Source organism: Phaethon lepturus, unplaced genomic scaffold (assembly GCF_000687285.1).
Source record: "Phaethon lepturus isolate BGI_N335 unplaced genomic scaffold, ASM68728v1 scaffold48019, whole genome shotgun sequence".
In the NCBI taxonomy this organism is placed as follows: domain Eukaryota; kingdom Metazoa; phylum Chordata; class Aves; order Phaethontiformes; family Phaethontidae; genus Phaethon; species Phaethon lepturus.
Window position 1 is genome coordinate 78,580 of NW_010565069.1, and position 11,119 is coordinate 89,698.

The 11,119-nt window shown below is 47.5% G+C and overlaps 1 protein-coding gene across 1 annotated transcript in view; it reads left to right on the forward strand.

Moving 5' to 3' along the window:
- The window catches only part of RFWD2 (ring finger and WD repeat domain 2, E3 ubiquitin protein ligase), a gene marked incomplete at its 5' end in the record, with an annotated part of 73,047 nt that extends 66,208 nt beyond the window's left edge, over positions 1 to 6,839 (forward strand). Inside the window, 2 exons of the mRNA XM_010295055.1 lie at positions 4,510 to 4,554; positions 6,503 to 6,839. Of these exons, the coding sequence (XP_010293357.1) occupies positions 4,510 to 4,554; positions 6,503 to 6,520 (63 nt within the window). The remainder of the gene's footprint in view (positions 1 to 4,509; positions 4,555 to 6,502) is intronic.
- Between the last annotated feature and the right edge of the window lie 4,280 nt (positions 6,840 to 11,119).

Below are 11,119 nucleotides of genomic sequence, written 5' to 3' on the forward strand. Positions count from 1 at the left end.
TAGCTACCCACTGCAGTTCCCAACCTTCGAGTACTCTGCCTCTGTTCCTGGTAAGACTAACTTTTGCAAAACTACTGTATTTACAAAGTGTAGAAGTGTAGGTAATGCTCACATGTAAATGTTCTGATTCACAGTTTCGCTCCCAACAAGGGAACAGAGATCTTTCGGAGTCAGTGTCCAGGCTCCTTCTCTTTTGTACACCATGTTCTAGCTTTTCCTTTAGTGTGAGCTTCTGAATTTCACTTTAAGGATTTATATATGTGGGATAACGGAGGAGGAATGGTCTCATGAAGGATTATGTTGGGGGGGGGGGAGATGCAAGTGATCTGTGCTTATCTTGCCTGTTTTCAGCCCCTTTGGGACAGGCTGTCTGTCTTGTGTCAGGAAAGGAAGATGATAAAATACTCAGCTGTGGTTTTGCATGAGCCCGCTGGCGAGAGGGGTGCTTAACTCCTGGAGCACTGCGGCTGCAGGCAGGCAACCATGGTGGCTCTTTTCAGGGATGACCAAGAGGAGCCTTGCAGTCACTGGGAGGATGAGTTTACAGCTTAGCTAGAAGGTCTGTCTGGAGCGTTCCCTTGCTCCATAGAGTTGAGTCCGCTTGGATATCAGTGTGTGTCCTTCCAAGGAGATGCGTGTGTGGTTTTAACAGCTGTCCATCTGGGGTGACGTTCATTTAGTGGTGTTCCCCCCGCCACCCGACATGTTCTTGCACAAAGATGTAAAGAAAGAATGGAAGAGGTACAACCTCAGCTGTCGTCTTCTCCCTCTCACACTGCAGCAGCTCCGACTACTTTTCAGTTGTTCAGCTGAGTTTTCTCAAGCTTCGTGAAACATCCAGAGCATTTCTGATTTTCTTAATGCCTACTTCTCTTGTATGAATACCAGCAGTCAGCCAGACTTTCCTTCTCCTCCCTTCCTTCCTTACACAAATTGCTTCCCCAGGGCCATCCGAATACAGGACTTATCTAGGAGGGAAGGAAATCAGTGTGCTTCAAAACCCAGCTGTCACCAGGTGAATAATTCCTTCGAATGATGAATGTAGTAGATATCTCATCTACTCAGTAAAGTCCTAAATTTGATTTTGTTTTTCTTTGCCATCAAGAATGTGCTGCAGAAATTTCTTCTTTTGGTGCAGTCAGTGAAAGTCCCTTCAAATTCCAAGGGCTCTTAAGTTCCTGTGTGTGAACTAGTAGCGTTCATCCAGTGCCACATCCAGGACATGGGGATGTGTCAGGTTCAGGACAGAGGTGCTTCTCTCTGGTCTGTCTTTTGGTCTCAGGACTGATTTACAACTTAATTTTGCATAATGCCTACCTCTGTGTGGCTATGCATCCAGTCTGTAGGCAATAACAAAGATTTGTGGTGGAGTCAAGTCCTTCCCAATGTCAAGGAACTGTCCTTCAGACTTCCCATAATACTGTTGCTGCAGTCAAGGAAAAAGTTGGCGTGTGTGGAAGGCTGTTCATAAGTCTTAGCATAGGATTTCAGCCACGGTGTGTCTTAGAGCAGTTCTGGACCTGCACACTATATTAATCTTAGCACAAGTCCTGAGATGCACCTGCATTTGTCAATTAATCTTTCTATATTCATATGTAAGGCCAAGAGACGAGAAGATGCCTATTTTTGACATCCCCAGAACCTTGCTCTTTCCTGTTGACTTAACAGGACCAAAACTCTTAAGCTGTCTCCTGTCAATTTTATGGCTGTCCCTGGCTTGTTGAGATGCCATGTTATCTCATCGCAGGGGACCCGAGTGCTCCGCGCCACATCTCCACTGATCGCTCCTTATCTGCCTTGACGTGCAGAGGAGGAGTTGCCACATTTCATCAGGTTACACAGTTGGTGGCTTTCCACCGGGATGCAGTAATACTTGAGATTAGCAGCCGCATGGAACAAAATGCTGTTGCTTGCCAGGCAGTAAACCCTCATTTCTTGAGTTTTATTGTGTTGTTTTTTTTTTTTTTTTCTTCAATCTTATCTTAGTGAAGGCAGCTGGCACCTTCTGCCTCTCCTGTTAAGAAGGGCTATAGGTGCTAACCACCCATAGGAGGAGGTGTATGTGTAGAAGAGTCATTTTAATAACTGATTTCTTGAGAGCATCGAGGACTACTCAGTTCTCCAACATACCGCTTGCCTCTGCTTTGGGAGTTTGACTCCTGCAGACAACAAATCTGGGGAGGGGATGAGGAAGGCCAGCCTTTCAAACCTTCTTGCCCTGCCTAGAGACACTGAGTGATTATGGTGAAGTAGAACATGCAACCACAATGGATGGTGATACCCTGTTCTTCATGCCTGAGAGATACAGATGCTCATAGCGGTATGGTAGGGGAAATAGTTAACCACAGTTAAGTGGTCATGGTGGCTATCTTTTGAGGATATGGTGACTCCATTCATACATGTCCTGGCAAAAAGATTGGCTCAACATGCACATGGCTGTCACGAGTTACAAACCTACAGATCTAAGCAACTTCACAACTTGCTTAGGTGTTCAACGTGTTGAATATATTGGCTGTTTTACAGGCAACATGAAAGGAGGAGAACTGTTTCTTTAGAGGATTAAAAACAAGTTACTTAGCTGTGTTCCTGGGGAAGCAGTGCTAGAGTGCCTTAACAAGCAAGTCACTATTGTTTGATGACAGATTTGGTGCTAATTTTGCTGCTGTCTGCTCCCGTTTGCATCTCACGGTTGTGGATGAAAGCAGCAGAGTGGTGATTAGCTCAGACCCTACTGGAAAAAAAACCCACCAGTGGCTTCTGAAGAACAAGGGAGTGAGAGTATATTACCCTCTGGCGTTTTTATTTTATTTAGCAGGTAAAACTGTTCATTGAACCAGAGTTCATTTACAGTGGTATCCCAGCAGACTGCAGCAGCAGGATGAATTACCAATCACTCACAGTGCAAACAGGAATCATTCAAACCCTGGATCATCTGTGCTCAGGAGTTCAGGTCTCTTGCACTGCACGCTAGATAGCTGCCGGTGCCTCTCCCTTGCCTCCAAAATCCTATTGGGCATCCCGGTCCTGTTCTAGTCCCCAAATCACATTTATATCTGCATTCCCCCCAGCAGGTTTTGATTCTAATGCTGTTAACCAGAAGCTGAGCAGTTCGCAGGATTAGACTCTTTGAGCCACCAAATTAATGGAAATTGGAATATGTGCTTCCTTTGAGGATATACTTTCTTTACAGGAGCTTTGACTTGGAGGATCATTGGTGAGATAATATCAAGAGTCTTAACTAATCCCCTAATGATTGTACCGGAGGTGAACAAATCTATCTCTAACAATTAGCCCAGTGGTCCACCACAAGGCTACTCTTAGCTGATAAGTGGCTTTTTGCGTTGAAAAGGGTTTTTCTCCCTTTGCTTCAAAGCTAGTTGGCTGTGCAAAGTCCCGAGCCTCATGGCAAGGCAGCATGCAACCCTGTCGGGGCTGGGTCGAGCTGGCTTTCCACTCCCTTTGGAGCAGGGCGTATTCTAGGCACTGAGTTTATTAAAAATGCATGTGTTAAGCAACGTGATAATTACGGCAAGTTTGTCTGAGGATGGATAGCAGCAGCGAGAGAAATTGAAAAATGCGTCTGAGAAAAGATAGCAGCTGTCTTCAGAGAAAACCGTTTGCGGCGGGCGGTTTGGCAGCGTACGTTACAACGGCTGGCGCAAGGGCGGATGCGGGACACTGGTCTGGGAGCAGTGGTTCAACCTCAGCATCTCCAGGGCTGTTGCCGGCGCACGTTTTAGGTTTATTGGCACCATATTATTGGCACCTTTGGATTTCCCCCCGTCCGAACGATTTTGGTTTGAGAGGGTGCATCCGCACTGGCTGGTCGCAAGAGGCTGTCTCCCCCAGTTTTTGCCTGGGGGTTGCCTGACTGATGCAGCAAGACCATTAATTTGCAGACAACCAGGGTATCTCCAAAGGCACCTCCATCAATTGGCAGGAGGTAAATAGATGCTGCCTTTCTGAATAAAGCAGGGCTGGAGCCCGGTCTGTTTATCTTCCCTTCCAAATTGGGTGTATCTGCTATTGCTCTCCAGTCTCCTCTCCTCTTTGTTTTACTTGTCTGAAACCTCCTGGCTCTGGGAGAAGTTGCATGGCCTCAGCACTGGAGAGGTTTTTGTTGTGGTGATTAGTTGGTTTAGTTAGGGCGCTGGAGACCTTTGTCCATATGCTGCCAAAAAGTTGAAAATGATGATTATTATTTGCCCGCTTCACAGGGAGACTGTGAGGATCAATTTATGTTTGTAAATTGCTTTGGAGATTTAAAGCTCTGTACAAGCACTAAGGATTATTGCTTTCTAATTCTTCAAGGTAATATAACTTTTTATAAAGACTTCTAGCCTCAAAAGTGTCTTTGAAATGGAAAGAGTTAAGTCCCTTTGAAACTAGATATACTTCTAATGTTTAAGATAAAAAACAACTGCTTCTCTGCTGCTTCTTCCAAAAAAGAGGGAAAAAAAAAAAAAAGCAATGGCAGATTGTGACAGTGCCTGTTCCTTTTTTTTCCAGGAGTCCAACGTGCTGATTGCTGCTAACAGTCAGGGTACAATTAAGGTAAGTTATTTCATGCACCTCCTCTTTAAACACTTGAGTCTGTTGTTAGTAAAGAGCAAGGTCAGAGAAACTGTACAGCCCAGAGAAACCATTAGAGGAGGTCATCCCAACTGTAGAAGTTTGTAATGTAAATGATGTATTTGCCTCTGGCACATGGAGAGAGCGAGCAGACAGCATACCAGCGATGAAACCCAGTTAAAGCAAGGTGTAGAAAAGCTGCTGGCGGCCGTCCGGCCCCGCTGTGCCTCTGCCGCTCCTCGGGGTCACGGTAGCACAGAGAGTCTGGCACAAGCATCTCCCCAGGCTCCTGCTGGTGTTTTTGGCAGCGGAGGCTGCGGGTTAACTCGCCGGCGTTCGCCGGAGCCCGTCCTCGTGTCTGCCGCCACCGACGCGGGGTGCAGCAGAGCTGAAAGCTGAGCTCCTGATGTGCAGCCGGCTGGAGCAACGTTTGAAATGAGCAGGGATGCTCCCTGCCTTTGCCTGCTCCTGGCGCCCAGGCTGCTCGGAACAGACAGCAGCTGCCAGCGCAGGGTTTTGTGACAGCAGCAGCCTTCCCCATGCGCCGAGAAGCCAGCGTTTTGCCAGGTTTTCAGTGCTTGAATGAAAAGTCTTCCCGAGTGTCTGTTCAATGTATTTCTATCCATGAAATGTCGAGTAATACGGAAAAGACTTTGTCCTTCTTTACGTGTCTACCAGACAGTCAAGCGAAACCAGTACCCAAACCCAGGCTGGTGGTGATCCTCCGGAGAACCCCAAGTCTGATGCCATCCCAAATTGGACACAGCAGCGTTGACCTCCAACCATGCTTTTGAGGCTTTGGTGGTTAACGCCGAAAGCTTGTAGCCCAGAGCCCTGGCAGCTTTCTGTAGCGGCTGATAAAGGGGTTTACTTGCTGTTTGCGGAGTTACACACTGGATTGTCACTCTCATGAAGCTGAGGTCCTCATCCCCTCGCATCTCTGTGACAATAGCAGCTCACTGGAGCCCAGACCAGAGTTGCTGGTCTGAACAGCCCTGGAAAAAATAATAAAGCAGAAATCTGGGGAGACCCAAGCAGTCTGTGTTTGCGTGGCAGGATTTATTTTGTTTCCTCCTTTTTAGGCCCTGAGTGGCATGGTTACTCCTGCTGTTGCAGCATGCGACGCTGTAGCCTCTCGGTCGTAGGCGATTTATTTAGCAGACTATGGAAATGGTTACTCATTGCTTTGGTCACTTCCTCCTTAGTAAAATGGGCAAAAGGCACAGACACTTTTGCTGTCTTGAAATGAATCCAGCAGCAACAGGAGAGCGATTAGAGAGGAGAGGGTTTGCTCATGTGCTCTGCTTGTTAACGAGAGAAGGTGGGGAGAGAAATGTGCAAACAGCCAGGGCTGTCGGAACTCTGCTATTTCCATTTGCCTTTGGCATGGCACAGGGGAAGGTGGGATGGTCTGGGAAAGGACTGGGTTTGCACAAACCCGCTCCGATCTGGAGCACGTGCCATGGGCTACAGCTCTAGAGCTTTCCCCCATAAAACCAAACCAGCTTAAAAGAGGCTGTGACAGCCCTCATCGCCACTTTTCTTCTGCCATCTCTAGACCTTTCAGAGGCTGCTGCGCCGTCTTAGCATGGACAAAGGGAAACGTGAGCACAGAAGGCTGAGAGAGGACAAAATCTCTGATCTCCATTACAGGATTTCCAAAAGCTGGTTGATTGGGGTGGGTGGAAATGAGGCAACTGCGGATGGCTTTGCTTCATGCCGTAATTTATCCTAGCACAAACAGACATGAAAATCGGGATCCTTGCCAAGTGCTTATCCCAATCATGCGATATTATTACATGCTGGTGAATAAAGGGTAAGGGGTGGAGACGGAAGGGTCAGTCCTGTCCTAGTGATCTATATGCTGATGTAGGAGATAATGAACATCGTAAATTCCTGTTCTAAATGTCTCATCTTCCCTACTAATCAGGTACTGGAGCTGGTATGAAGGGTTTTCTCTCAAGGCATGAGGTACTTGGTCCTGCAGATATGCTACAGTATTCATCTGGGATCCTCAGCAGGACAAGAAACTGAAACCACCTTGATGTTCCTCCCCAAAACCATCATGTTTGGGTTTTTTTCCATTTATGAACTTTCTAGGACATTTTGAGACACTGGAAACACCAGTGAACTGTCTGCCATCAACATTAACTCCACAGACTTTGCTGCTGCTGGTGGTGGTATGGTTGTCTAATTTTTATGATAGGAAAACAAATTCTTTTAAATAAAAACAAAAAGGAATAATAAAATTTATTGAGCCACAAGCTAAAGCTGGAAGATTCTCTCTTGTTGCATATGGGAACAGATTTACTTGGGAAGGGAGCTTGCAGGACCACACAGGGCTGTCCTCAGTTGCACACCTCTGGTTACTTTCATCTGGACTGTTTCTTCATCCCCGTTGGAAAAAGAAAGTCTCTAAGCCTTACCTGGACATGCAAGCCATCTGCTTTGAGATCGCATAATGATCTGGTTCAGTTGTTCCTTTTTTTGATGCATTAAAAAATGTTGAGTAATGTCACCCAGGTTGACACTGCTGGAGACTGAAGTCCTTTGGTCATCAAGAAGGGCAGCTTCCTCTTCCTCCTCCTCTCCTTATGCCCCTGCCTCGACCCAAAGGGGCAGCTCCAAAGGAGAGGAGTAAGTTGTCCTCCCGTCCACGCAAGCCTGGGCCTCCCTGCTGCCTGCCACCAGCAACGTGCTGAGATGAGGTGACCTGCAGTTGCCTGGGACCTGGACTGACCTCACCAAGATGTCATGGGATAATGATCTCCCCCCGACCTGACCTGGCTGCATTTGACTATCTCAGCTGGAGGAGGAACCTTCTAGATCCAGTTAACCAAAGCCCTGCACCACTTAATCGCCCGCGTGGTCTGGTTGTGTTTGCCCTTCTCTGCACACCACGGAAGCCAAGCATTCTGAATGTTGTAATAAGAGAGGGGATGGAGTTGGTTTGTAATGTGTTTCAGAGCCATGATATAAGTAGCCTTATTTTTAATGGTCATGCATACACTTAATTGTACATACGGAGGGGGAATAAACCATGATGCTAAGAGTCATTGTTGCTTTGTTGGCAAGATAGCGGGAGGGGCAAGAAGGTGCAGATGGTCTTCAGGAGTAGCAGTCATGCTGAGCTGTCAGGATTGCTGCCAGAACTCGTTAAGCTTGAAAGTGGAATTAGTGGGCATAGCATCTTTTCCTAGCTGTGGGTGGCAAAGGTGCAATGTATAGTGATACCTGTGGGACGCGTTTCGGTTTGCAAACAGAATCTCTCCGCGTTCATTCATTGTGGTACATGTCTCCCTTGTGCCTCTGAGGCTGAGATTGCTGCAGGGACTTCGCTCTCCGTGTCAGCAAAGCAAGGCCCTGCTGCAGTCTTGGGCCACCCATCAAGCAGCAGTAACTGACAGTGGCGTGTGAAAGGTTTCTCGCGTCCTCCGACTGTTAAAAGCCTGATTTTGATCTTCCCAGAAGGGTTCTGTGGTCTTTTGACAGCCTCTGGTCACAAGGCAGAAAAGAAAAACAAGGATGTGTTGGGGCTGTGAACAAAGGAGCAGGGATCAAGCCTTACAGCGGAGTCGGGGCAGATCCTGTCCTGATTCAGCCTGTTTCCAGCGGGGGCTGAAGGGGACATATATGCTCCTTCAACCAACAGCTGTTGCTCTCGGCTGGAAGCGTGTGGGACGCACTGAAATTGCTGTTGGCTCCTGGAAGGTCTTGTCCGGTGGGGAGGAACGGGATGCTCTGCTCCAGGAGAGGTGTGGATGGCACTCAGATGCTGCGTGCTGGTGTTCTTCCATGGGTTTTGGCATGCCAGAGCAGGGGGAGAGCAAGGAGAGAAGGAAGGGAGAGAGAAGACAGGGTGCTAGCCTGTGTCCTGCTCCAAGGTGCTATCTGCAGGTCTTCATCGTATGAGTCGCCCGAGTCACTGTGGCAGAAGGAAACGACATTGGTTCCCTCTGTCTGATGGCAGCTGACTGGTGCATCCCACTGAGCACTCACCTGATTTCCATTTTGCTGCATTTTAAGAGAATTTGGTGCTGGGTGACTGTCTGGGCTGCACGGAGCATCCTTCCCAGCCAGCCACCTCCAAAGGCAGGACCAGCGTGAGGAGCCATGGCCATCACTCTTCCTGCTTTCCCTGGTTTCAGGCATGGATCTCCTTCATCCTCTAATTAGTTTATCGATGCCTACTAATTTATTTTGCACACTGCTGCCATAGCTGCTGTTGTACCCCTGCTCCGTGCTGCACAGCCGCTGCTTGGCAGATGACCTCATTCCTTCTTGCCCCCCACTTGAAGGTCCTCTGTGTTTTAAATTGAAATCACTCTGGCAAAAATGAGATCTTAAAAATGGAAGAAAAAAACCAGCTGTTTTGAATGCTGTAAGGTTACTCTTTGAATTAAACAGGGAAAACACTTTAACATCGTCCGCCTTTATTTTTTCAGTTTTCATTCTGTTTCAATCAAGATAAAATGCAAATTTGGTGTCTGGCCCTAATTAGAACCACAGGGGCTCATAAACACAAGTTGATGGCATTTTTTGTCTTTGTCTCTTTGTCACAAGTGGTACGCTCCTTATTTTAATCCCCTTAATTTTCTTTCCTTCAGGTAACTCTTTGCAGTTGACATACTAAGTTGCATATAATTACTTACTGTAATCTTGGTGGGTTGTTTTTTTTTTTTAAACAGCATTTGGTCAAATTTTTTTTTTTTTATTAATTTGCTGCCTCAACAAATGGTTCCTATTGGGTTTTCAGCCTCTTTAGAGTCAAGGAGTGATGGAGTTTTGGGAGGGACCTCTGGAGGTCTCTGGTCCAACCCTCTGCCCAGAGCATGGCTTGCTTCAAAGTTGGATGAGGTTCCTCCAGGGCTTGGAGATGTTCACAACTCAACCAAGCAAGGATCAGAGATTCGTAAGTCCCTCTGGGAAACTTGTTCCAGCGCTTAACCACTCTCCTTGCAAAAATTAATTGCAGATGGTGGACACTTAAAAGCCTTTATTCTAATTTTCTTCTTTTGAAAGAACGGGGTTACAAAGCCCTTGGCTGGAAGCTGCCCCAGAACGGTTTTGGCTCCAGCGCTCGTGTCCCTGCGAGAGGTGTTGGGTGAGTCAGATTTTTCTCTGAGAAAGGGAATTCAAAACCCTGCCTGGCCAGCCAGCCTCTTTAATTAATTTTAAAGCATTTAATAGAAAAGTAGGAGGAACATGCCTCAGTGCTAAAAAGAAGTTCAGCGCTGGAGGGAATCGAAAATGATGGTCAAGGGGAAATTTAAATTAATATCAATATGTCAGGGCTCTTCAGCAGTGAGCGCGGATGGCTGCTAATGCCGGCATTCGACCCGAGCGCTGGAGCCTTGTTTGTTTAGGGTAATTTTGTTTAACTGTGGAAGGTCATAACGACAGCAGCAGATAATTGGAAAGGCAAATCTAACTCCTCCTTTGCTCAAAAGTCCTCTTTCCTTTCTTGCTGCTTTTCGGAGGCCAGAAAACCCCAGCAAGGACCTGCAGCGGCCCCGGGGGCTAAGCAGAGCGTTCACCGCGGTGTTTGCCTTGAAGAAATCATCTCGTGTGTCGGCAGCGTCCACGTGTGCAGGCGGTTGTGCAGGCAGCAGTGCTAATTCGGCATCTGGCAGTGGTAATCAGGGCAATTACAGCCACCGCCCGCAAAGACTCTTTCTCTTGAGGCCAACCTGACCAGGTTCTCCGCGTTTGCTCTCTGGGAGGGCTTTGCCTTTGTCTCAGCAGTGCAGAGACCACATGCTGCCCTTGGTCATGGGTGTAGGGTTATTACGGAGCATCTGTAGGAGCTCAGGGACTGTCACCTGCTTTGAATGTTGAGGAGCTGAGGGGTTTGGCTAGCGGGGAGGTGTGCTTGAGACCGTGGGAAGCTGTGAATTGTAGCAGCATCTGTGGCATAAGGAGCAGAGCCCACATCTTCTACCTTCTGGAGAGAGGCCTGTAGCCCCAGTGCCTGCAGCCTTCTGGTAGTCGTCGCTGCATAGTTGGCTTTAGTTTTGCTTTCAGAGGGAGCTGCAAATGGGTTCTTGCAGTGAGGGTCTTTTCATCCTTATCTCTGTTCAACTACAAGGCAGTATTTGGGTATTCTAGGTCTTTAACATCTTCATAAATTAATTAAAATGGTTGGGTTAAAGCAAGATTTCTTCCGCTGCTCCACGTGTTAACCAGCCAGTTGAGTTGAGTAGTTTGCCAAAAACCTGTTTTAAATCTTTCCAGCTGAACTTTCACACCTTAAATCTGGCGCTGGCTGATGGTTGGCCATCGTTACTCAGCAGAGGCAGCACGAGAATTTGTCCTCTAACATCGAGCAACAGGAAAAATTCTTGGGAAGGGGGAAAAGTGAGGTTTTTGACATCTCTTGATGAACCTTTCAGGTGAAGGAGGGCTCCGCACAGCCATCGTAGCCTCTTTTAATCTGCCTGGAATAGCAAGTGTGCGCAACGCGCCTGCTACCGTCAGCGGGCTGCAGTGGAAAATAGCGTCAGGGAGCGAGGGGGGGAAAACCAATCTCATCTGTGATAGCTGCTTG